Below are 27,491 nucleotides of genomic sequence, written 5' to 3'. Positions count from 1 at the left end.
CATGTAGCACTGACTTTCACTACATAAATTATAGTAAACAGGTTTTAGTGACTGAACTTATTTCTAGCTAGATAATCAAAATAATTTTTTCAACAATAAAGTCAGAGAAAATATGTCATCAATAAAACAGTCTTTTCTGAAAATAAAACTTTTTCATTATAAAAAATACTTTTGTTGCTGGTTTGGTTAAATTTCATTTCAAACGTTGGCACACAGTAGCTGGCTTAAAACAGATTTCACAGATACCATCTTGAGCCAACCACAACACACAGGAAGAGGGTTATGTTTCCTGTTTTTGTACCATGTGTGACACACACTATTAGCCCTTGTGTTGTGTTCATGGCTTTTGTTACTGAGGCATTGCATTTTTGGTTTTTAAACCAATCCAGCCATGAAAATATATGCAAAATTACACAAAAATAACTGATACAACTGATGCAGATGAACAGCCAATCACAAGAAGGATACCAAAGATTAAATCGGTGATTGTAGCCAGGTGCGGTGAATGCTTCCTGCTATTGTCCTGCACTGTGCTTAATTTCTTCTATGTTCTGTTCTTCTAGGGCTAATTTACACTTTTACCTGATGAGCTGCTGTGATGTATTTTATTGTGTTTTACTGGTGTATTTTCATTTAGTAATATGTAGGTGTCATAATTTTTATTATAGGCAGAACATGAATATTTATGTGTTAGAGAATTTTGTTTGTTTTCAGACGCAGCACTGACTGCTGTTTATTCTAGGACTTTCATTTACAGTATTGTTTGTTGAGCTATTTAAAATAATTGAGATTCACTTAGTAGCAGTTTTTCATTTCTTAGTTTTTAGTGCTGTGGTGGCTGCCTCTGGCTTAATCGGTAAACTGGGAGTTCACTCACTTTTTGCTGTAACATAATCTGTTTGTATGTTTCTTTAATTTTGTGTTTAGGGTTGTTTTTATAGTTTGATCACTAATACAACACGCCAGTGTCCCAGCAGTGGTTACCTGGCTCCCAGCAGCAGAACTACAGCTGTCTTCTTATCCTCCTTTCTTTGGTTAATAGCCAGCCAGTGGTACATAACACACGCTGACTGTTGTGGCCTCTTAAGTGAAGCCTTTGCAATATCATAGAGACAGTCAGTGCTTTCTGAACTTCTTAAATTGTAATGCTACTGAATTTTTAATAGAACTGTGAGTGCTCAAAACAGGGCACTTAAGGCCAGATACAGTTTGTATCACACAAAGCCCACGTCGGCCATTAAAAACTACTCTCAGGATTTAGTAAATACACACAGTTCAATTTTGCAACTTAAAGACTCGAACGCTTCTGTAGGTTTTTGATACGGGCGACAAAGGCGGTTGCCAGGGGGGCATCGTGGTGGGGGGCGGCATCACGGTAAAAAAAAAGAAAGAAAGAAAATTGCTCGTACTCATGCTGCCCCGACGTCATGCCAGCGCATACTGGGAATGGCATAGGCACCGATCGGTTTTCTATCGCCCATTTGCTGGGAGTAAGGGCGCATACATTTTTCTTCCAATACCGGAAACTTTCTGAACACCACTTATTTTGCATGGCTTGATGCATGCATACCCCAGTTGTCTTAACTGGACTATAAATATAACTATATACGCAATGAACAGTCATTTGTAAAAACACTTTTAAAATGTAAAATCTTTAAGAAGCCCCGGTGCCAGGAACAATCCCCTTTAAGAACACTTACAATAACAACTTCATCCCAAAAGCCCACAGGTTTTAACCACAGCTTCCCAGCATCAGTTCATGTATGCAACTACACCTTTCCAAATCCCAGGGATCCTTTTAATGCATCGTTCATAAGATTTTTAAATTGATCTTCATCTGCAACACCTCTTGGGAGATACAGGGATAAGCTACACGTTGATGCGTATGGGATGTGCCGCATCCCTGACTCCTGATCGTAAAAGTCTATGTTGCAGGACAGTGGGAACCCCAGTGGTGGAAGTAAGTCAGCCCCAGTTATAAAGACCAGCAGCTCTTCAAACGTGTGGTCCACCTCTTGCTCTGTTAAAATACATACAACTGTTAAATAAGGTGCAATGTGTAGATTTATAATCAATTTAAGTGAAATTAAAGCTAATTATAGCTTAATGGCAAGAACGCGAAAGTGGAAAGTGCTAAAAAAAGAGAATTATCCTTTTAAGTGAATCTAAATATTTCCCTTCTTCTGTCTAAAAAAAGCATCATCTCCTCTCTCTGTTTATACCAACTCTATTGTCTGACTGGCTTTTGGAGACTCAGATTTGAAGTTTGCCAAACAGAAAAATCGATATTGTTCACTGAATGTTTTCTAACAGTAAATATTTTTCAAACATTTGTTCCCAGTTTCTGTCTTTCCATGTGTTGTCCCTTAATCTGAACTGGAACCCAATGAAGCAGAGTGTAATGACCTCCTACGAGCCATCCTGTCACAGCGAATGGAAGCTACAGTATCATATACTGGCTCATTGTGATTTACAATGTGAGCTATTCATGGTGGCCTAAAACAAACTGTGTGCATGCTCTTGTTGTTAAAGGGAATCACCCTGCGAAGCCACAAGTCAGCGTCACTAAACCTATATAACATATAACACATAAAAACATAAAATTACCACATTCTAATTGATAATTATGGAAGTGATTATGCTGTTATTGGTAAATGTATCTCATCACATTAGTACAGCAGTTAAATAATCTGTGTATACAGTATATCCATATATTCTTACAATGGCAGTCATACACACAGCAGCATTAATAACAGGAACTATTTCAATAATAGTGAATTCCACAATAATACAAATACTACTAATAATTATATTGTTAATCATTTATCTGTGAAATTGTACATTTATTGTTCTGGAATGTGTGCATTAGAGGAGCACTTAATTTTGCTTTATTTTGCTGGATTGTGTTTTTGTTCCTGTCTTTTGCATGTTTTTTCTATATGTGTTGCTGTGTGTATAAGCTGTTTGATGAAAGGCATCCTCAGTCTGAATATCTATATTTTCGTTTCTGAAGAAGGACGTTTGTGACTGAGACCAGTAGAGGGCAGCATTTCATGATCAGCCAGAGAATTCAGACAAAGATACAGAGACAAAGAGAGCACATCAGACAAAAACAAGTCTTTGCTTTGCTTCTTATTTATTGTCAGCATGTGAGCAGATAATGATTCACATGAGGTATTAGACCTCTGTCTACAGTTAAAGATGGTGGGCTTTATTTTCCTGATGCAGCTCAGGCAGTCTCAATGCAGCTGAACTCCTTCCTGGTGTTTCTACAACTAATAAAGTCCAACTTGAGTGAGATGGCCTCGACCAAAGCAGCCATATGTGTGTTGTTGTGTATGTGTAACCACAGGAGCTCTGCATTTCATTCATTACTGCTGTTTGATTTCACACACGTCTGTCATTGCAACATATTTATGGTGATGTATGAAAAACTGCTGCTGGTTTATTTTATTTGACTGCTTCGTTCAAAAACATGAGTCAGCTGTACTGCACTGGTGGATTTTCCTTTAGCCCAGCTTTAAGAAAAAACAGCTCAAAGAAAGGTTACATGATTAATGAGAGAAAAGAAAAGAAATTAATCATCAGAAAGCAGTTGCTAAAATTTTGCTGAATGTTTGTCCTGCAGATTTACTGCACGAGACGAAACTTCATGCTCATGGCCTTCATGGAGTAGCCCCAACCCTTCCATTGGTACCACTCCATTCCAGTTGCACCATAAGTGCTCATAGCTCCCCAGCGATAAATACCATTAGGGTTTACATGGTGACAGTTGTTGTACCAAAATGCCCCCAGGTATGTTTGGGCACAGCTACCGGAAGACCCATCCTGATCTTTGTCAAAGGTGGAGAACTTCATTCCATTGTGGTAAGTCAGACCATCCCCTGCAGAAACACAACAAAAACAGAGAGTTTTTTAAATAAACTTGCTTCACACAGGCATCGTGTACAGCATGGCAAAACAAGGAACAACCGGAGGACTGGTGCTATTTATACACAGTCACAGGAAACAGATGAGACAAGAATATTTGAGAACAATGAGGGAATAAGTGAGGACTGGGACAAGAAGTAAAACTGACATGCATTAATCATTTGTCTTTTACATAGATTCTTTACCTCCATATCACCTCACTTACCTGCCCCTCCATTATTGAATCCAGCAATAGTCAGTTTGTATCCGTCACATTCAGCATCAACCTTGAATGAAGAGTAACGAGCAAACACTTCCTTTCCCAGAAAATCCCTCATGTCGACCCGCAGCTCAGATTTTTGCTGGGATGTCAGGGCACTGACGATGTCAAGACCTGAAAACACACAAACACACACTGATAATGAAGAAGTATAAAAGCTGACAGAGCTGGAAATCATTCAGTAAAATACCTAGTGATCTGCGATTATAGAGTTTGCTGGAACAAACTGCCTTTAAAGAAATTGTACAATACAGAGATTGGCTGGCAAAACCCCATCACAACCTCCTTGCGGTGCCAGCTGACAACCACGACCGTTGGGAAGTGGGCCAACGGCGAGGGTCGTTGATGTCAGGGGGAGCGACGCACCGGTCAACGCATTCTTTGGTTGCACCGAATGCAATGCCAAACCCAAAATTTAGACACGAATATTAGGACATCCCCCAGAGACGACCTGTGTCATCCTCGCCCAAATGACGTGAGAAGAGGACGAGGGCTAGCTGCCAGCGGACGAGGGAGGCCAAAGAAGGTAGTCCAATTACAACGCCTCAGTAGAGGCTCAGCTAGAGTCTCTCCGGTAGTTCCACAGCAGTACAAGAGCAGCATCTACTGGCATAATGAAATATAACCATGGTCTGGCAACACATAACAATGTCAAAATAAGTCACAATAATAAACAAAAAATAAGGGGGTAATTGGTTTTCTTACAAAAATAACCATGTAGCTTTTTCCAACCTGCTACACAGGCACTCCTTTTGGCTGCAGTGGTTATTATTATATTTACATGCTTCCAGCTCCCGTTTCTACTCGGTGACAACTCGTACTTTTCAACTCTCCTTTTTCTCTCGAGGCTACATTCTTTAGGGTTTTGCCTGTAACACTCTGCTTATATTGCCTTCATATTAAATTATTTTTTGAATAATAATTTTTGAAAATATTGCTTCATGTCATTATGCAGCAAGTAGGGGTGACATGGGCCGCGAGACTGAGACACAGGCATTAGAGCCTCTTAAAGCATGTTTTGTTTGGAAGCGTGGAATTAGCATGGAATTTCCAAAAATAGAGAGGGCATAGTCTCACATATGAAACAGGAAAAGACCTTGTGTAATCCATTTATTTCAACAAAGTAACTGTATTCTGAGTACCACCTTTTTAAACCGAAACTGTAACAGAATACACTTACTCATATTTAGTATTTTAAATATGTGACGGCGGTATATGTACTCCGTTACTTTACAACACTGTGAAGGACTGAAGGTTTGAACAGTTTGAGAATGGTCAGATTTTAATTTAAATGATTTTGTTATAGACAAAATAAAGTCTCACCAAGCCAGTAATCTCCATTGGGGTTTCCGAAGCCCATCTTGTAGTGATTCCAGGGTCTGTAGAAGTTCAAGGAGCCATCCACCCTCTTGTGGAACACCTGGAAGAGGGGACAGTGTGGCCAGTTAATAAACATGAAAAAATGTCAGGAAGTGAAATTTTCAGACAGCAGAGCTATGATTTTATAATTTCCTCCAGAAGGAAGTGTTCATACTGAAAAGTTACTTGACTGGAACTTTAACTGAAAAAAAAGAGAAAGAAAACTCACTGTCCAGCCTCCTCCCTCTAAGTCCATGTCACAGTACACCTGCAAACAAACATGTGTCACCTTTTAGCTTCTTGTAGCCTCAAACATTAGCTTTGTCTCCTACAGAGGCTGGACTGTACCTCGACAGCAGACTTTTCTCCAAAAGGGTAGATAGTGTACACGCCGCTGGGTCGGCTGCTGTCTTGTTGGTGGATGTCGTTGCAGTCCAGTGGCTGAATGATCTCTTTGGAACTTGTCAGCAGAGGAGCCAGGTGGAGGATGGCAAACACTGACAGCAGCTGGAACAAAGAGGAAGTTGTTGGTTTGATTGAAGGTGTCAGGAGTTGTTGTGTGGATGTGGAAAAGAGGGGACCCAAACGCTGAACTCGTGGTGAGGATTAAGGGTGTTTATTGGAGGATGAATGGATGAACAGAACAGGGAAGAAAGCAGGCTAAATGACTGAACTGAATGACTGACTGATCTGAACTGAAAGGCAAACGCGGAATAGACAGCAGTGACAACATCAATGACGCGACAACCCATATGGAAAAGATATATATATATAAATCTTATAAAGTTTGTATCTGTCTTGTGTGAAACTTGTATGAAAAGCAAACAAGAGTGAAAACAGATATAAGATCCCTTGAAAAATTATATAATGAAACTTGTATGTTTTGGATACTTACTAAAACAATGTATGAAGGTAATGAGAAAGTGGCCACTTTCATGAGTAATCACATATAAGTTTTTACTATTTCTTTTCCATATGGGAATGAACTGGTGAAATTGAGGAACTTAAATACACAGGCTGAATGATGACAATTGGAAACAGGTGAGTACACGGTTGAACTAACTAATGATGCATGGAATGAACTAGAACATAATACACTGGTGGACAGGCTGGCACAGAAAACTGGAAGTGAAAACATGGATGTGGAAAATAAACCAAACATGACAAAACTGAAAACGCTGGGTCAACGACCCAGGAAACTTGACAGAAGGAAGCTTTGAATTTCAGAGGAAAGATCAGCAGGCTCTTCGCTTCTTAACAAGCTCAGCAGAACCTGTGTTTCCCTCAGTGTTGCTTCTCAGGCTGCACTTAGCACTGTGTATTCATTATCAATATGTATTCATCTGCAAGCAGTCCAAGCTGTTGTGCATCTGTAGGCAACTTTGGAACATCACAGCTCCTCCTGTTGATGCTATTTTTGAATAAATCCCAGATTGCCCCAAAGACGAGCTCTAAATCATCTCTTCTTATCATTATTGCATAGGAAGTAACCCAGACAGTAAAGGTGACCTGTTGTCAGGTAATTACAGCCATGTGAAATATGAAGCCTGAAACAGTGAAGCTGGTCCTCTGCAGGACACTGTGTCAGTGTCACATTTTGTTTCACAGAGCTTTTAATACAAACCTGAACTTCATCCACTAATTTACATGGCTCAAGTCTAAAAGTCTAAAGACCATCAGTCCCACACAGGACACAAACTCTATTCTCCTGAGGTGAAAGGAGTTTTATCTTGCTCACGTACCTGTCCAGCCCATTTCCACTTGACATACATTGTCAGATTTCTGCTGTATTTAATGATCTGCTGATGTGGATCTGAAAGAAATAGACTGAGTTAAAGCAGAACATGCAGAGAAATCAGTTACCTACCTACAGAATTAAAGACAAACAAATCATTCAACAAATCAGTTATTAACAAATCATTTTTTAAAGTGTGCAAGCCGTTGTCGGAATTATAGTGATTGCAGTTAGTGTTCTATTATTTACTGTGGAATAGTTTCAAATGTAATGCTATTTACCTTTAGGGAAAACAAAGAGGCTAGGCAAACATAGCAGAGCTTTTGCAACTCTGTGAGATGTCAGAAACTCACCTGTGTGAACTCACCTGTGAGTCTAACCGAATGCTCTTTGTTTCTTCAACTTCAGTGTGTCCGAGTGCCCCAGGTACACTGCTTATATCTGCAGGAGGGCTGAGATGTCACAGCAGGTGATTATTTACATTTCTCCTAAAAAAATGCATCAGCAGGGAGTGGCCAGCTTAAAAGAAATGTAGATATTGAGGTGTCATATTCTATTTACTGTTCCATACCATCATTCAATATGTTGATCTTTTGGTTCAACAGCTCCTATTCTTGCTGGTGTTATGCAAGTTACTTATTTCTTCAATGATGGAACAATACAGGTGTGTTTTAAATTGACCAATATTCTAGCACCAGGAAGAACCATCATCAGACTTTGTCATTTACAAAAAATATATAAAAAGACAAACAAAACAAAAGTGACCTGGTTATTAATAGAAGAAATTTTTGAAGAACAAAATCTCATAACGTTTAAAAAAAATAAACTGTACGGAACTAAACAGAAGAAAGAAGAAGAGAAATAACAAGTTAACATAAACCAGTGGCACATTCCACTTAAATGTGGCGATCGTGGCTCAAGAGTTGTAATCGGAAGGTTGCCGGTTCGAGCCCCGGCTTGGACAGTCTCGGTCGTTGTGTCCTTGGGCAAAACATTTCACCCGTTGCCTACTGGTGGTGGTCAGAGGGCCCGGTGGCGCCAGTGTCCGGCAGCCTCGCCTCTGTCAGTGCGCCCCAGGGTGGCTGTGGCTACAATGTAGCATCACCAGTGTGTGAATGTGTGTGTGAATGGGTGGATGACTGGATATGTAAAGCGCTTTGGGGTCCTTAGGGACTAGAAAAGCGCTATATAAATACAGGCCATTTACTGACGATGTGTCCCAAACTGGTAAAGTGTCTGGGCTGCCTTTCCTCATAACAGCCATCCCTCAAGATTTTCTCCATTTAAAGCAATGCATTATCAGAGACTGTAACATCTAGTCCTTTTTACTGAATCAGAACTCTGGAGTGATCCAGTGACCGCTGCGAAAGGGCAGCTGACAATCAGGGAAAGACCAGATGACAGCCTGGAAAGACCGCTAACAGGAGGGAATAGACCCTAACGGGGCTGGTGGTTAACACCTCATACCAGCAGGATGCAGCGCTTTTTAGCGTACCTGGGTACACCCAATATTACTACGGAAAGCTCAAAGGAGAAGATACCCTTAGGGTCTGCTAGAGCAGGGGCGGAAGAAGACGTTTTCCAGACGGATTTAATAGCAACGAACCACGGAACGGTACCAACGACGAATAGATCAACCAGTATTGCTAATAATGGACCATCAATGACGGTAGGAAAGAAGCTGCAGAACTGCATTTGTGGCTGGTCAAAACTAACAACTGACATGGGCCTTAAAATCCACCAAGGCAGGAAGAAGTGCCTCAGCGAGCTGAGAAAGGGGCCTCGCATTGACACATACTTTTTAAGAAGTAAGTCAAATCAGTCGACTGAAATCCAGAGGCTGGAGAATCCCCACAGTCCTCAGGGCATCAACACCCCGTTCAAAGTTCATTGTTGTACAGACTCCCCATAGTCCTCCCCCAGATTGGAACTCAGTCAAATCCAGCCAGTAGCAGTTCCCAGTCTAGGTTTTAGCCAGCCACACCCAATATTAGATCCAAACTCAGGGCCCAGCCATTTATTATCGGTCCCTAGCTTGGAGTTTAGCCACCAACAGCTAGCAACACACTTGTGTATATATGTAAGCAGCCACAAGCAACACTACGTTCCAGCCCAGAGCTCATCCAGAAACAGCCAACAGAAACTTCCAACACTGAGTCTAGCCAACCACTACCAGCAAGGGGAAAGAAGATGGAAGGTAGGAAAAGATCAGATTCTGTGGCCGAGATCCAGTGAGAAAATAGAGTGGGAAACCATTAACTCAGAACTGGCTCTTATACTAGATCAACAAAAGGGTCCAGTTGAAAGGAAGCTGGAGAACCCGGGAACCATCATCTACAGCTATGGGGCCGAGCGATTTGGGGTAAAGAATAAGACTCAGAGACAGCAGAAAGGCCATTTAAACCAGTTAAAGTCCAGGAGACAGCGGGAAATTGATAGATTAGTGAAAGAGAGAAGACAACTGAGGAAACACTGGAGGAGGGCCTATGAGACAGAAAGGGAGAGACTCACTGCACTGTAGGAGGAAATAAAGCAACAACTTACTAAGCATCGAAGAGCAGAACACCTCAGGCGACAACATAAGAAGAAAGAACGTACAAGGACCCTCTTCTACAGTAACCCATAAAACTTTGTTAAGGGCCTTTTTGTTGAAGAGAAGAGCAGGTTCCTCAAAATGCCCATAAAAGACCTGGGAGATCATCTCAGGAAAACTTACTCTGATGATCAGAGGCATGAGCCAGTTACCATTCCGACTGATATGCCGCCTATCCAGGTACCTGAACACCACATGGACATAAGACCACCAACATGGAGTGAAGTAGAGAAGGTAGTGAGGCAGGCAAGTGTAGCATCAGCCCCAGGACCTAATGGCATCTCATATAGGCTCTATAAAAATACCCCACAAGTCCTCAAATACCTGTGGAAGCTGATGATGGTAGCCTGGCAGAAAGGAGTGATTCCAAAGGCTTGGCGAAGAACAGGAGGTATTCTGATCCCTAAGGAGAAGAACTCCTCATCCATCAGCCAGATCAGCCTGCTGAACGTAGAGGGAAAGATCTTCTTCAGTGTCTTGGCCCAAAGGCTATCTACTTTCCTGCAAAGAAACAATTATATTGACACATCAGTGCAGAAGGCCAGCATCCGGGGCTTCTTGGGATGTCTGGAGCATGCCAGCGTCATCTGGCACCAGATTCAAACTGCCAAGAAAGAACGAAGAGACCTTCATGTGGTCTTTTTAGACCTTGCCAACGCCTTTGGGTCAGTGCCTCACGAGATCTTCTGGATGGCCTTCAACTATTTCAGCATACCAAACCACAAACCACACCTACTTTCGGGATTTACAGTTTTGTGTGACAGCTGAGAACACCACCACAGCCTGGCAGCACCTGGAAATTGGAGTTATTGGAGTTAATAGTTGGAGCTATGCCCACCAACTATTAATAGAATTGAATCATCTGTTTTTTACCTGTTGGAGTTCAGGGTCTGGTTGCTGGGCTATGATCAGCATTCACTCAGGTTTCACTATTGTTTATTGGCTAACTTAGAATTAGCATTCCGTCTGGCTAGCTTATTGTTAGCATGCTGTCTGAGCAGGTGCTTGCAGAAAGCCAAAGTTGTGTTAGACACATAATGCGGTTGTTTCTGTCCTGGATGCAGTTTCCATTTTACCATCATGCTGTACTCTTTTGTTCAGTAATATTGGTTGCAAATCCTTTACTGGCAATTACAGTCTAAAGTCTTGAACTCATGGACATCACCAGATGCTGGGTTTCCTCATTTACTGAAGGGCTTTCAGTGGCTATTTTTTGTGGGCCTTTCTGTCTGAAGTTTGGTCTTAAACAAGTGAAATAGATGCTCAATTGGGTTAAGATCAGACTTTAGATCAGACTTTAGATCTTAACCCATACAAATACAGGGAGTGCAGAATTATTAGGCAAATGAGTATTTTGTCCACATCATCCTCTTCATGCATGTTGTCTTACTCCAAGCTGTATAGGCTTGAAAGCCTACTACCAATTAAGCATATTAGGTGATGTGCATCTCTGTAATGAGAAGATAAGATAGAACTTTATTAATCCCTCGGGTGGGTTCCTCTGGGAAATTCGACTTCCAAAAATAGCACAGCAACGACCGAAGTTACAGTTACAGAATTGTTATTTTTATATATATATATATATATATATATATATATATATATATATATATACATACATACATACATACATACATACATACATATATAAATACAGAGACAAATATAAATAAAATATACAAAGGGGATAAATAGAATAAATAGGAATAAAAAATGAAAAAAAAAGTGAATTGCACATTTCAAGTATTGAGTCTATTGCACTGTTGACTATTTACAAAAAGTATTGCACAAGGTATTGTACAGTGAGGTGAAGAGGCACTACAGCTTAGTTGTTCCCCCCTCCTTTGTCCTCCTGTTTCCCCTCCCTCTCCCCTCCAGGGAGGAGTTAAACAGTCTGATGGCGTGTGGGACAAAGGAGTTTTTAAGTCTGTTAGTTCTTGTCTTGGGGAGAAGCAACCTGTCACTGAACAGACTCTTCTGATTGTTTATGGCCGTGTGCAGAGGATGCCCAGCATTGTTCATAATGTCCAGCAGTTTCTTTAATGTCCTTTTCTCTGCCACTGTCACCAGAGTGTCCAGCTTCATGCCGACCACAGAGCTAGCCTTCCTGATCAGTTTCTCCAGCCTGGATGAGTCCCTGGATGGTGTGGTCTAATGACATCAACGCCCTATATCAGGTGTGCATAATTATTAGGCAACGTCCTTTCCTTTGGCAAAATGGGTCAAAAGAAGGACTTGACAGGCTCAGAAAAGTCAAAAATAGTGAGATATCTTGCAGAGGGATGCAGCAGTCTCAAAATTGCAAAGCTTCTGAAGCGTGATCATCGAACAATCAAGCGTTTCATTCAAAATAGTCAACAGGGTCGCAAGAAGCGTGTGGAAAAACCAAGATGCAAAATAACTGCCCATGAACTGAGAAAAGTCAAGCGTGCAGCTGCCAAGATGCCACTTGCCACCAGTTTGGCCATATTTCAGAGCTGCAACATCACTGGAGTGCCCAAAAGCACAAGGTGTGCAATACTCAGAGACATGGCCAAGGTAAGAAAGGCTGAAAGACGACCACCACTGAACAAGACACACAAGCTGAAACGTCAAGACTGGGCCAAGAAATATCTCAAGACTGGTTTTTCTAAGGTTTTATGGACTGATGAAATGAGAGTGAGTCTTGATGGGCCAGATGGATGGGCCCGTGGCTGGATTGGTAAAGGGCAGAGAGCTCCAGTCCAACTCAGACGCCAGCAAGGTGGAGGTGGAGTACTGGTTTGGGCTGGTATCATCATAGATGAGCTTGTGGGGCCTTTTCGGGTTGAGGATGGAGTCAAGCTCAACTCCCAGTCCTACTGCCAGTTTCTGGAAGACACCTTCTTCAAGCAGTGGTACAGGAAGAAGTCTGCATCCTTCAAGAAAAACATGATGTTCATGCAGGACAATGCTCCATCACACGCGTCCAAGTACTCCACAGCGTGGCTGGCAAGAAAGGGTATAAAAGAAGAAAAACTAATGACATGGCCTCCTTGTTCACCTGATCTGAACCCCATTGAGAACCTGTGGTCCATCATCAAATGTGAGATTTACAAGGAGGGAAAACAGTACACCTCTCTGAACAGTGTCTGGGAGGCTGTGGTTGCTGCTGCACGCAATGTTGATGGTGAACAGATCAAAACACTGACAGGATCCATGGATGGCAGGCTTTTGAGTGTCCTTGCAAAGAAAGGTGGCTATATTGGTCGCTGATTTGTTTTTGTTTTGTTTTTGAATGTCAGAAATGTATATTTGTGAATGTGGAGATGTTATATTGGTTTCACTGGTAAAAATAAATAATTGAAATGGGTATATATTTGTTTTTTGTTAAGTTGCCTAATAATTATGCACAGTAATAGTCACCTGCACACACAGATATCCCCCTAAAATAGCTAAAACTAAAAACTACTTCCAAAAACATTCAGCTTTGATATTAATGAGTTTTTTTGCTTCATTGAGAACATGGTTGTTGTTCAATAATAAAATTATTCCTCAAAAATACAACTTGCCTAATAATTCTGCACTCCCTGTAGTATCTAGTGTATCATATGGTACCCCAATTGGAAGGCTCTCATTTTCTACTTTCTGAAACCTTTTTAATTTACACCAACAATTTAGCTGTAACAGAATTGAGAAACTGACATTACCCATGTGTGACCATAGACTATAAATACTTGTGATACCTGCTGTTAAATCTCATCTGTGGTTGTACTTCAGAAGTCCTGTGGGTACCGTAAAGACTCATGTATGCACACAAACCTCAATTTTTTTGCTCTGATCCTCTTTCTCTTGGCTGTTTCCTTCAGGTTTCCACAGTGAATGATCCACCTCCATCTAACCCTATTCTCTACATCCTCTTAACTCACACCAACTAAATTCCTGTTTTTTATTTCACTTTTGCAAGTTTTTTTTAAATCTTTTATCCTGGATGTCTTAAACAGTTTAGGAGTTGGCTATGATGGTGATGTCAATAGGAGTGCTCTGAAAAATCCTCTCGGTGGTGAGAGGTCTTAGGGGTTTTAACTTGACCCATTTATTTTTTTATCTTATGAGCAACAAAGTTTGTTCATCACATTTTTAATTTACACTTGTTTGGCACATGCTTTAAACAATCTGAGGCTAACTAAAAACTAATAGCTAAATAAAAAGTTTTAGGTTAATTCACAATTGATAATCTGATTACACTCAATCTCACTCTATTAATTATTGAGATGATTAATCAATCATTTCAATAATTAAACTCACTATAAAATAGTTTGGGCCCTATATGTAGCCCAAACTTACTTAAATAATCAAATATTTTTGTATTTATACGAAAAATCAAAAATTAATTTTATTCATGTTTCTACACTTTAAGTCACTTATGTTTTTCATACACAACTTGTATTTTAAGTGCTGCTCAAATAAATACTCTGTATGATACACAGGTCAAGCATTTAACGACACAATAACTATAAATGCCAGCCTCTTTATACCTATATGTGGACTCGTCTTAATCCAAGTGGCCCAGATTAATTAATGTATAACATAAGGAATTACTGAAAAGAACACTCAGCAAAAAAAGCATGCCTTTACCTCATTAATCTGGAAAAGTTCAGGCCACCTAGCTTTAAACTCCCCAGCAGTTGGACTTCCCTGCACCACCTCTTGTGTACGGTAGGAAAATGTTCTTGACATCTTCTGTCTTACATCTGAGGCACCGTTTCTTCGTCTGACGTCGGTCAAAAGCTCAACCCTGATGTTTTCTGTCATCCGTTTCGCCAGCTGGGTGTAATGGACAAAAATTGACCTCAGCCTTTTTAGGCTTCTTAACATTTTTGGCTACGAGGCAATCATCACTGGATTTGTTTTTCAAAGCATTTATAGTCACTTCAGTACGGAGCCCCCCAGGGGACATGGGAGAAAAAAAAATTAGGGAGGAAAAAAAAAAAATTAGGGAGGAAAAAAAAAATTAAGACGGACTTTTGCGAGATCTCGCAAAAGTATTGCGAGATCTCGCAATAACTATTGCGAGCGCTCGCAAAAGTATTGCGAGATCTCGCAAAAGTTTTAGCCGCATTCTTCGGAGGCCGCCAGCTCGAAGCCGACCGGGAGGTCGAGGCACGATGTGCCGGGAAAGTGGTGTTCCTCTCGGCTGTAGTAGGTCTCGACTTCCCGTTAGCTTCGAGCTAGTGGGTGTCAGATCTCCAAAAACGTCGGAGCTCTTTTGCAAATATGTGATGTCTTGTAAACCGAGCAGGTATCTGACGTTTACACAACTACATTCACGCCTCAAAATATCTTAAAAGTGTATTTTGTGACCCAGAAAGAGTAATATTACAACTAAGTAGCTGCCGCCATTGTTGGAGTTTTGCGAGATCTCGCAATACTTTTGCGAGCGCTCGCAATACTTTTGCGAGATCTCGCAAAAGTCCGTCTTAATTTTTTTTTTTCCTCCCTAATTTTTTTTTTCCTCCCTAATTTTTTTTTTCCTCCCTAATTTTTTTTTCTCCCCTGTCCCCTGGGGGGCTCCGTACTTCAGGACAGCCAATGTTGTGCATCTTTGTCCTGTAATTAGCCATCTTATATTTCAGGCTAATCATCCAGCCATAGTAACCCGTGGCAGATGGCTCTCGCAGACAAGGAAAATTTTTGATCAGTGCCCCTGCAACTTCATCTATTTGGTAATTTTGAGGATAAGCAGTAAACTGAAAAATCGCCTCAGCAAGCTTCTCTAAGATGTCAGATTTAACACCTGAAGTAATCTTGAGCCGAGTTCCAGTTTCTCTGAAGGTCTCATTTCCACGCTGAAGTTGCACCTCTACATTGAATGAAAATCGAGGAATAGTAAACTCGCGAGGCCATGCACATGATCTCAGCTCACTGTCTGTCTGACTGTGGTAGAATTATGGTGCTGTCTGAGTTGGATGAAGACGATGAGAGACTGGAGTTTCTTTGAATACTTTGTGGACTTGCAGATGAGTCAAGACTGCATGTGGGATACTACTTTGACAAAGATGCACTTGTATCCAGATTTGCCATGTACACAAGTTTGATTGTACTTCTGCCTTGAATGTCTTGCATTGATGTTATGTTCATAAACTCATTGTTGAAGTCAGGATCCAAGAATTGAATACGAAAGTCTGTTTCAATTCCAAATGCTTGGCGAATTGTGCTCTGAAGATCAGTCAAAGTTCTTGGCATCCCTGATGGAACGTCAAGTCTCCTAAAATCATCATCTGCCACGAAGACTCTCAGCTTCAGCTACAATCATGCCGGGTCTGTAGTTTGTTCCATTCACAGAAGCATTCCTTGTGAGCTGAATATGGGTAATATCAGGGAATTTAATCTTCAAGTCTCGCTGTACATCATGATGCAGAATGTCATCAGAGACAGTAGAAACAGCTGAGACAGTTAGGCTCGGCCTTACAGTTGTGACAGACTCCAAGTGGTATGCCATCATGAACTGATGTTTCACTGCCAGTGACAGTAGCACATTTTTAAAGCACCGTGTGTGACAAACAACCTGTTTGAAAAAACTGTGCTTTGCCTCGAACCTCATGGTCCACATGCCAACAAGTGGCCCAAAGAATTTAATCATCTGTGGATAATGCTCCACAAAACGATGTTTTGGTAACAGCTTCAGTCCTGGAAACAGCTCTTTCAACCTACATCTGTGGTCAGAGACTCTAGACTCAAGGAAAGCAATTGATTGTTCTGTGTGTACTGGTGCAACAACTAGTTCAACAATGTCCTTTAGGTCCAAAATTACCTGCCAAGCTGTTTCATCTGGAGGTACCAAGTGTCCTACCAACAATGGAAGGAATTGTAAGAGACTCCAATTTTCATGAGCATTTCCTCCAATGCTTTTGTTCTGCATGAAAGGCCTGGGAATAGCATGAGGGCGATTACTCTTGTCTGCCCATTTGTAGGGAAATGTCAGAATGGACTCATTGAGGCTGTCAAGTGTAAAATATTTTTTCAAAATTAAGATATTCAGGCAGTATGCCAACTCAACTGGTAATATGCCCTCAAAAATGTCATGTGCAATATCTGGAGGATATCCACTGAAATGGGAGAGATGTGCGGAGAAAACACACCGTCTTTTAACACCGTGACATGGTTTTGCATTACTCTGTGCAGAACTTACATGCATTTCATGTGTCTCTTTGCTTCTCAGAGTAAACGCGCCTGAACTAGCCTCTGTTTCTTGAATATCAGATCTTTTGGCCTCACAAAATCTGCAAAAGTATTCACCTGAAAAACTCCAATAAATCCAGAAATACTGTGTGCTCCTAAATGATCTGCTATGACACACTGTATTGTGCCCCTGACAAATTCTCCAAGATGTGCAATAAAAATCCCTTGACTTTCCAAAGTAACAAGATCACTCAACAAGGGCTCTAGAATCTTTTCATATCCAGATGTCTTTACATCTTCAGACTTGCAGAGTAAAGCCAGATAAATGGAAGTCAGTGATGAATGGCAAGCAGGTGGTAAATTGCTAAGAGTCCAATATATGGCACAGATTTTGTGCTTTTTACGGGAAGTGCCAAGTGGATTGCAAATCTCAAAATCGTCAATATACAAATTCAGTAACACTCGCAATTCACCTGCTGATAAAAAACTGTTTTCTTTGAAAAACAACCCCTCCCTAAAAGACCTGTAAATCACTTCTTCCCCACTTTCTTCTGTTAAGCGACTACCATCCAAAACCTTAGCAAGAAGGTGGCAATCACTGAAAAGCTGCTGTAAAACCTTTAAAACTGGAACATACTGAAATGTTCTTTTTTTTTTTTCATCCAAAACATACTCTACAGGCTCTACAAATTTAAAATTTTCCTTGTAGAAATTTTTGTGCTTAAAGGATGTTGCTAGGGGACAGCCTTTACCTACCGATTTATACACAGGATTAGATGTACACAGTGCAGATGCAAGTTCTTCAATGACTGACTGGTCTATTTGCAAGCTGTGACTGTTTAATGTGTCTTGGATAACTTTTGCTGCACTACACAAAGATGCTGTGCCCAACAAATACTGAAATTCCTCCAAAAGTTCATCAACTGCAGCACTTGGAACGTGAAAAATATTTTCTAGTTTTAATCATTTGATCATTTGATGTCTCTAAATCAACAACACCCACAATTCCTCAACATTTGAAGCATCATGCTCTGCAGTTTCAGTTGCAAAAGATCCTCTGACAATATCCTCTTTGAAGTCTACCAGCGAGTGTAAACTGTGCTTGCGACTGATGTGTGACTTAAAGGTACTGTAAATATTTGATTTGTAGTCACAACCTTTAAACATACATGTTACTGTCTCATTGTTTTTTAAATGACGGCTAATGTGCACAAAATATTCACGCTCTGTTCCTAATTCACTACAACAACATAACTGACAGGAAAAAGTTGTAAATTTGTCAGAGTGCTCTGAGGTATTGCTATGATTCCTTGACAAGTGTGTCAGAAGTGAATTCCAAGTCTTTAAAACACATGGACACTCAGGATATAGGCACTTAATGTGATGGCCACGCCCAAAATGACTGTTTCAGTCTATAGTGCTTAAGAAGTTCTGATCGTCTAGAAACTTCAGCACTGCAGTCTTTACACTTCCACATAAACTGGACATACAACAAAGAGAAAATTTGAAACAAAAAAACCCAAAACAAAAAACACACTTAGTACTTTACACAAAGAAAGCTTTAGCCGTGGTTAACCTACAATAATGGATGCATCTTAGAAGTATGCTTGTAGGCTGTATTATCTAGAGCATTCTTTTCCCAACTCTGTTCCTTGAGGATGCCCATCCTGCATATTTTTGATGTTTCTCTGCTTCAGTGCACCCTCACATATTAACTGTGTCAGTGACAGACTTGTGCACAACTTAATGAAGAAATTAGGGTAAACATTATTTCAAATCAGTGTGGCGATGCAAGGAGACATCTAAAAAATGCAGGACAGAGGTCTTTGAGGAACAGGGTTGGGAAACACTGATCTAGAGTGCACCTAAAATCTGATCAGGTTGGAAAGCAATACCATAACAGTGCCAATTAAACAATCAAATAAAAGAAAAAAAACCCCAAAAACAAATATGTTACAACCAGCAACTTTCATGTTCAACTTTAAATAATTTGCTCTAAAGGATGGGAACTGTTGGCAACACATGGAATCAGTGTTTTATGCCCTAGTCTTTAAAAAGAAAAAAACTGTACCAAATATAGAGGCATCTTTTCTTAAACTATATTAATCATATATATTAATTGATTTTAATTAATATCAATATTAATAATCACATGAACCCTTAAGATGAGATAGATAAACTTGTCACTGCAATACTGCCGTGATAAATATGTAAGGAATTTGCATGTACTTACCAAAATAACACCGTTTCCTTGAATAAACAATAACACATAAGGGGAAGAAAATCTCCCAGAAAAGGAACAAATACAAAAAATTAAAATGAGGACTTTAGAAAGACAATTACCCCACCCCTGGCGTCGTTGCCCACCTCTCAATGTTAAATACACGTAGACATTGAGGGCCAGCAGGAGGGACCATGCGCTTACCTGCTGCTCTCTGGCAGGTAGCTCCATGCCCTCCTGGGTTTTAAATGCACCTTAGAACACACATGCATCAACATTACAATGAGCGGGTGGAGGGAGGTTTGGAGTCTTCTCTCACCCCCGTTCTCTGCGACCTGCTGGAGCGGGGGGGCTAGGAGGAGGAGTTGGCCGTCCGACTGCGGTCTGGAGTGTGGGGCCTCCCTGCTGCTGCGGAGTCGGGGCGGTCTGCCTCCCCCCACCGCAGGGAAAAGGGTAACACCACCTGGGTCTGGGTGCAGTTCCCCCCTCCAGGGGCAAGGGTACCTAGACCCGGTTTGTAGAGTACGCTTGGGGAGTGTGATCGTGTGTACAACGTCTCTTTATGTCTGTCTCCACGTTGGTTGAGTGTGGAGTAAGTGCATATGAGAGCATGAGGGTGGGAATGGATGTTTGTGTCTGTGTGTGCCTGTATGTCTGTGTCTATATGTCAGGTTGGGTGTCAGACGCCACCTCTCTGGGGACATCTTAGGCCCTCCAAGGTATGGAGGCCTATCTCCCCCACCACCACTTCCCCTGCCAGTGGCGGACTCCCTCAGACATCGGTACGTTGGTGGTTCTTTGTGTCCGGGGATGGGCGTCCAGGTACACACCGGGTCACTCCTTGGCGGCCGCTTATCGGGGCCTGGAGCCTGGGGCTTGCTCGGGCCACTTCGGAGGTGGGGTGCCCCCGGGGCCTGGGGCTCGGTCACTCAGGCACGGCTGGCTGCCGGCGGAGCTCACGGGCGCGTCACTGCCACTCCCCCTGGCTTCTGCTCCGCGGCTGCTGAGTGAACCCTCATCTGGGACTCTCCTCAGCTCTTTCTGGGACAGTGGCGCAGCTGCCCCTCTGTTGGTCTTCCTTGGTCTCTTGTGTTCTGGGGGCCTCTGGATGTCTGGAGTCTTGATCTCCTCCATACCTGCTTCATGCCCTGGAGGACGGGGCTGTGGCCCCCCCACACCCTCTAGCAGATCATTACATGAAGGAACCTTTTAAAAAACAAAAAACAAGCGCGTCCATGCTCACAGGTGTACACACGGGTGATCACACCCACAAACTACACCCTTTTTGGCTCCTACCTCAAAGCACACTGTGTTCTGTTGATCTTATGTGCTGCACAATAATGTTTAATATTTAGTATTTACTGTCATATTCCCATATATCATTGTGATGTTGTTTATTCTATTACTCTTGTTCTCTTCTGCTTGTTTTCTTTTTTCTTTCTCAGCAGGTGATCCAGGTGATTGATATATGCATTTTTTTTTTCTCTGCCCGTTCTGTTGGTTTTTGTCTTTTGCCCTTCTCCCCCGTCCCTCTTCTCAGCTGTTTCTCTTTCCCTCTTTCTTTCTCCCCTTCTTTCCCCCAGTCAAGTCTGTCCCATATTCAGTAAGTGAAAATAAAATAAACAATAAAAGGTGAATCAAATGGACCATTACGGCAAGGCTGGGATGGTCAATTTGGTAAAGTAAATCCGTTGGGCATCTTTCTTTGCCTTTAGACAACAATTCTGATGCAAAAGAGCCAAACGGGACAGGCAAAAAAAAAAAAAAAAAAAAAAAAAAAAAAAGACAATTACCGTTTCCAAGCCATTAGTGCATTACTTCATGATACTCCCTTGTAACAAAACAAATCTTACTTGTGCCTCTGTACAAACTACAGATGGTACGATACCACTTTTTTATGTCCGATACCGATATCATAAATTTGATTATCTGCCGATGCCGAAAAAAAATTCAATATCTCAAAAAGTATAGAAGTTATGAACACCAAAAGTCATAGCCGGCATTATCAGAAAGAGCAGAACTTTTTAAAGTTTGAACGGTGAAAATCGGATGAAAACTGTGGGAGTAGTTAAGTGCCAAAAAGTGTACGGAAGCAACTGGAATATAGTGGAATAAAGAATAAAGAGAAACAGGATCTCAATAGTGTGGATGCCCTCCACACAATTAAATCGGGCCTTGGTGCAGCCCCTCAGTTCATCCTGTGTAAAACAAGCTGTTTTAACTCCTCCTTCCTTAAGACCAAGTTTCCTTTAAATTAACTTTCTTCTGATTGCCTACCATTCACAACAACAAGCAGATGGGTGGGGTGTCTGTGCTCACCCGAGATGACCATATTAGGATCTCTTGAGCTTTGACTCACAAGCATTGCTTATATAGTGAGACTTTAAACTTGAACATGAACATCCACCACTGATACAACAAATATGGCAAAATGTCCTCCAGGAAATCACTGTGAACTTAAGCAAAGGTTATCATCATGTAGATGTAGAAGCAAAAAAGAAAAAGAAAAGAAAATTTAAAAGAAAGAAAGAAATGCCTGAACAGAACTACTGTAGGAAAATAACTGGAGTATCAACCTAACAAGAGGTTACAGAGAAAAAGTGATACAGCAGTGACCTCCAGTGGCCTCTATTTACATTACATATGTTTTTTAGTTGTCTGGGCAATTAGGCTTTAGATAAATAAAACGCATCTTTCCAGCGGATTTTCAGCAAAGTATGTAAACTCTTTACACCATAAGGACAATAGGCTGAGGCATAACTGTAGTGAGGCAGAGATCAGGGTTTAAAACAGTTTAACAACATTGAGTGAAACTCTAATACCTTGTGTAACCCTACCAGTGCAGCAGCTTTCCTACGCTCCAAACTCTGCGTTGTGTTGTTTTGTGTTGGATTGGTGTGTGCAGCACAGAGACCAGTCGGACACAAGCTTTCAGTTTGTGGCTGGGATTGCGCCATTTATTTAGACACCAGGGTATAAACCACTTCATCTCTGCTGCTGGCCCTTGCAAAGCAATTACAGTAAAGACTTTGCTTAAAAATTAAAATATAGTTAAGTGCAACAAAAAAGCAAATTGTTCGAAATATAATCATGTAATTAAGGAACGTTTACAACAATCTCTGGGTCCAGGTGCACGTGTGAGACAAAATGAACATAAAAAGACTACTAGCAAACCATAGCTGAAGCGCTAATGCTTTGTCTTGTATTACTGTGCATGAATGAGTGCTCTGTTAACAAAATCGCAGCAGATATTTCCAAACAAAACATAAAACCACAAACTCCTCACACTCTCATCAGACAGTACATGAACATCTGAAAACACTCAATGTATACATAATTTGACTGGACATTTTACAAAGTATAATACTTATTTTAAATGAAACTCATGGGGGATGCCACTAACAGTACACTGTAAAAAAATATTCCGTAGAAAAACAGAAAATGTCCTGGTAATTTTCTGCCAGTACATTTTCCGTTTTTTTACGGAGGTTTGACGGACCTTTCTGTAAATGATAAAACGGAAAATTCTGTAGATTTACAGTATACTCTCTGTACTATTTACGGACATTTCCTTCAGCTATAAAACAGAAAATTCCGTTTATTCACAGTATATTGTCTGTATCATTAACTGATATTTTCCGTTAATAGAAAAATTGAAATTTCTGTTTATATTACTATTTCCAAGCACTTCTTTTCACTGTAACTCATTAAATATAGTTCTTTATATCCTTAAACGTACATTTCTATGCAATTACAACCTAGTACACCATGTACTCAAAAATTCATAAATTAAAACTTAAATTAATTTGTGCTTCGTACACAACAACATTGGTACAATTAATGTTAAATATTCTTTTATTCTCCTTAACTCAAACACTATACTTAAATATAATGACAGCATCCATCTTGTCATAAAACTACTAAACAGCTGATACATGAACAAAATAACTCACAAGCTTTCAAATTTGAGCATTTTTATTTCCTTGAAATCAGGTTGCCCTCATGTAAATGTGTTTATTTACATTCATTCAAGTGGCTACCAAGTGTTTTCTTCAAACAGGACACCTGACAAACAAAAAATGTCATATTTAACGACATGTTCACATTTAATAATATCCAGAGTACCTTTTAGTTAGAATCACTGCCTTGTGGTAGTTTTGCCTCAGCCAAATGGTTAAGGTGTGGTTTACATCCATCTCTGTCCACTTATGATACAGTATACACATGTAGTCAGTTATAGCCAAACACCTTTGATTACTGAATTGCATTCACTTCATTAATGAAGTGAATGTAATTCACATTTGTGTGAACATTTGTCTGAGATTAACTCTTTGGGCTCTTTACGTTACAATATAACATACTTGAGTCAAAATTTGTTGACTGTTTAAGTGGTGCCACATGAATACAACTGAACAGATCTAAAGAAGATGTTCCTGAACTTTGGGTTTATTCGAACAGGACTGATGGATAACCACAGGACTTTTCCCCATATGATAACTACAACACATAATAAATTAAGACAGATTACTGTCCCAAACTTAAAGATAAAAGTGTATTTACGGGACTTGTTTTGTCAGTGAGGAGCAAAGTATAATTAGAAGTGCTTGTTCTGATGAAAAGTTAAACTGTAAACAGCAGCATAGTGAATAAGGATCTGTGTCCACGAATCCTCAGCAGTGACAACACTTAAACATCATAGTTCAAAATCCTTAATGCACACCTTTTTCTCCACGGTGTTCAAATTCTCTAAGCTGGTTAAGTAGAGGAAAAAGTCTGACATATTTCATGACCATTAAATGTTAGACAAGGCTCTGAAAACGAGGTTACAGTTACAAACAAAAACCTCTGCTTGTGCGCACAGACCCTAAATCACAACAAATAAGACAATAGTAAGACAAATTACTACAAAGTCTTGTTACCGCTCTTCATATAACAGTGTGACAAAGTCCTGAATGCAGCCTTGCATGTTAGTACATCAAGGTCCATCTGAGCTTTAAGTAAAATACACTCAGCTTTTCCTTGGATTTTAAGAGTTGCTCAGTTCATACAGGAACTGCAGCAGTCGGAGTTAACGTGTCGCTGTGTTGCTCCTCCGTGTCAGCCATTGAGACTAGTCGCAATTTATTCTGAGGAAAAAAAGAGAAACAACAAGACATTTTTAAAAAGTTTGTATTTTTATAAAAATTTTTTATCTAGAGCATAAACAACATAAACAAAAAAAGGATTAGGGCTGTGCGATATGACGATATATATCAGATTACGATATAAAAATGTCTATCGTTTCATATTATACACTATTCTTTGTTTTGTGGTGTTGCAAAATAAACTGTTTACGGCAATATTTTTTTCATGGTTTTGATGGTCACTGTAGTTGCTATATTATTTCTTAAAGTTCTCTCCTTCTCTTATACTTAAAATAACCACACTATGGACGGACAAGTGACTGTTTTTACGGGTACTTTCGTTACCAACAATGAGGATAAAACCATCGTGTGGCTCCGCCGTCCGCTTGTTTATTTTCCACATAAACCTTTCACAATAAAGCTCAAGTTTCTGTTGAGACTTTTCAAACTAAACTGAAATGATATACATTATTCTCAAACATAAAATTTCAGAATATGCATCAAACAAATGACCTCAAATAAAAACATCAAGTAACTATAAATGGCGCTTACAGTCACCACGCAGATGAAGGCACAGAGAATACCAGCATGGCCAGCAAGGATGAGGCAGAACCAGAAGGACCAGTCAAAAGAAATCGAGGACCTTATTGTTAAATGAGGGGCTACCTCTGTAGCATGGACATGGTTTGGTTATGAAAAGTCTGACACGCCCCAGAAAACTGTACTATGCAAATTATGCCACAAACTGGTCCCCACCACCACTCGAACACGACAAACCTCTTTAACCACCTACACAAGAATCACATGAAAGAGTTTCGAGAGAGTTTACGAATGAAAAGCAAAAAAGAGTCGTCAGGTGCTCAAAATAATCCTTAGACTCAAACGTTAGAACAGGCTTTTCCTTGCAGCACGCCGTCTAATAAATACTCAGAAGGAAAAGGGCGGCCATTTAAACTCATGTCTAAAAATGTATAGTTTCATGCATCGGTCAAAACACTCGACTCCAGGTACACGACGCCCAACTGAAAACATTTCACATAAGTCGAGTTGCCCGAGAATCACAGAATTGACAGAAAATGCACTATTTTGTGATATATATCGTTATCAGGAGAGATACGTCTTATATTGGGATATGAGACTTTGGTCATATCACGCAGCCCTACAAAGGATTATAATTCACGTAGAGTTGCATACACATAACACCATTCTGTTGCAACAAAAGCAGTTTATAATTAAAGTAACATACATACCTTGAAAAACTAAATCAACCACAACATTAAACTCACCTTGTGTTTGTAGAGAAGGTGATCAGGGTTTTTCTTCATTTCCTGAGACCAGCTGCTCTGGATCATCACCAGCTTGTATCTTCATCTTTTTTTTCACTCGGGGAAGTCTTTCCTTTTCTTGGCCATTGCTCTGCACTGGAAAACCAAAGTGTGTGATCAAAGGTGAAATAAGGGATATTTTTCCACTGCAGGACTTAAAGTGCTTCAAGTAGTGATAGCTGTTGATCCATTTCTCAAATAATCTGTAAGGATCTGGATTTTTAAGAAAGATACAAATATCTCTGCTTATATTTGGCTAAAAGCTTGATATAGACAAGGCATATAGAGCCCCTGCACACCAGCACTGCACTTACATTATAGTTCAATCAAGAAATAGTTATTATTGATTTATTATTGAATTTTTTTAGTAATAATTTTTAGTATTTAATCACATTAGCACAGTGGGGTGACAAAAATATTCCACATACAAGAAATGCTGCTCAGCATTTCATAAATTACATTTTCAACAAATGTTGGAGTAAAAACACAGTTACAGGGAAAATGTGTCTGTCTGTAAATATTAACTAAACATTTCTATGTGCTACAAAATAGACATACTGTAATTGTAAATGTGCTGAGGTGAAACTATACTTTCAATAATTTTACCACTACAGTCTGTTAACCACCGAAATAATCTATGCTGGTCAGCTAGCTAAAAGTCTTTACTTTAGCAGCCCAAATCAGAGGCTAACATTAGCATTTGCTAGCGTCAGCCAGGAAGGTCTGAGGCTTAAACTAGGGTTAGTGTAACTTTGCCTGAAACCCTTTAAAGTGTACAGTAGAGCCAACTGTAAAACACAGGTATTGATACAGTACTTATTAGAGTCCTAGAATAATTTCTAGAACCATGAAGTTCTCACTTTCCCAGTTAGCCACATCGCTGACTTTCGCTAATTAGCTAGTTAGCAGTCACAGCTGTGTAATACCCTGAGAGACACAGACAGCTAACTATAATATTTATGAAAACTGGTTCAGCCACTGAAGGGCAAAACTGGTGGTATTACAGTAAAAATTATTTTAACATTAATTAAAATAAAGCTTAAGTCATGTTAAACCTAAATAACAATTATTTTAAAAAATGAGTCAGCAAAATATTCCTGACTTGTCTGGAGACAGCCGAAACCAGTTAACAAATAAATTAACAATTCTTTCTAAATAAAAACACGGAGTCTTTTGAAAAACATTATTTTAATAAAACGAAACATGAGTTTTAATACTTACCACAGAAATTTGAAGGCAGTTTCTCCAACTTCAGAATCCAAAATCCAGATGAAGCCTGAAAGAAGCCTAATGGCTGCTCTTGCGCTTACTTTTCCCTTCTTTTTCAGGTTCTTTTTCCCACAATGCATTGCAGTAGTTGAGAAATACAGAAAAATACCTGTAAATGACTAATACGGAAAATTCCTTCACGTTTATACAGTAGATTGTACTGTATTTTTACGGATTTTTTTTACAGTGTACTCACCTTCTTACAAAGCAATCACACTGAGTCAAGATGGCGCCCACGCAAATGAGAAACTACCATGTCCTGTGGGGACAAATGCCCCAAATTGCTCGAATTTACAGTGTATACGCAGGTCAAGAGTGTCACCCTGTGATCTATTCAAGTCACTACATTACACTTGAAACTGCCAGGAAACTGTCAACTTGTGTTTTAAGGGGCATCTGATGAAACAAAAGTGTCTGCTGAACAGCAGACATTATTCATTAGCTGCTACTTACTTCCCACGTCTGTCATGGTCCTGGGTCATCATCATTTTTGAGTTTGTTAAGCTTGTTGTGATTTTTTGCAAAATATTGAGATTC

The 27,491-nt window shown here is 40.2% G+C and overlaps 2 protein-coding genes and 1 long non-coding RNA gene across 4 annotated transcripts in view; 1 reads left to right on the top strand and 2 right to left on the bottom strand.

The window, feature by feature from the left end:
• Positions 1-3,114: 3,114 nt before the first annotated feature.
• Positions 3,115-7,735, bottom strand: LOC101483355 (microfibril-associated glycoprotein 4). Of its 2 annotated transcripts, none has more exons than XM_004573253.5 (7): positions 7,651-7,735; positions 7,291-7,361; positions 5,897-6,055; positions 5,778-5,816; positions 5,513-5,609; positions 4,136-4,303; positions 3,115-3,884 (listed from the first exon to the last, which is right to left on the bottom strand). In XM_004573253.5, the coding sequence occupies exons 2-7, from the start codon at positions 7,318-7,320 to the stop codon at positions 3,631-3,633; spliced, it is 747 nt and encodes a 248-aa protein (XP_004573310.2). In that variant the 5' UTR covers positions 7,321-7,361; positions 7,651-7,735; the 3' UTR covers positions 3,115-3,630. The 2 variants fall into 2 exon arrangements, with proteins under 2 accessions (XP_004573310.2, XP_004573309.2); XM_004573252.5 differs by having other exon boundaries at positions 7,637-7,721.
• Positions 7,736-23,194: 15,459 nt separating this feature from the next.
• LOC143414376 (uncharacterized) lies at positions 23,195-27,002 on the bottom strand. Its single transcript, XR_013094999.1, has 3 exons — positions 26,907-27,002; positions 25,647-25,781; positions 23,195-24,363 (listed from the first exon to the last, which is right to left on the bottom strand). It is a non-coding gene; the product is annotated as an uncharacterized LOC143414376 (long non-coding RNA).
• Positions 27,003-27,180: 178 nt separating this feature from the next.
• LOC143414435 (PAN2-PAN3 deadenylation complex catalytic subunit PAN2-like) overlaps positions 27,181-27,491 on the top strand; it is a 197,133-nt gene continuing 196,822 nt past the window's right edge. The window contains exon 1 of the mRNA XM_076878783.1: positions 27,181-27,252. Within this exon, the coding sequence (XP_076734898.1) occupies positions 27,181-27,252 (72 nt within the window). The remainder of the gene's footprint in view (positions 27,253-27,491) is intronic.

The sequence above is a fragment of the Maylandia zebra genome, linkage group LG20 (genome assembly GCF_041146795.1).
Source record: "Maylandia zebra isolate NMK-2024a linkage group LG20, Mzebra_GT3a, whole genome shotgun sequence".
Classification (NCBI taxonomy): Eukaryota; Metazoa; Chordata; class Actinopteri; order Cichliformes; family Cichlidae; genus Maylandia; species Maylandia zebra.
The sequence above is the reverse complement of the archived record's forward strand: the minus strand, read 5'-3'. Positions and strand labels throughout refer to the sequence as shown.

What these genes read in the sequence shown, in the direction of transcription:
- LOC101483355 (XM_004573253.5), bottom strand. Translation starts at nt 7,320, where the DNA reads ATGTATGTCAAGTGGAAATGGGCTGGACAG. An exon ending in GAGAAAAGTCTGCTGTCGAG is followed by an intron (nt 5,817 to 5,896) that starts GTACAGTCCAGC and finishes GTTTGTTTGCAG; the next exon opens with GTGTACTGTGACATGGACTT. An exon ending in ATTCAATAATGGAGGGGCAG is followed by an intron (nt 3,885 to 4,135) that starts GTAAGTGAGGTG and finishes GTGTTTCTGCAG; the next exon opens with GGGATGGTCTGACTTACCAC.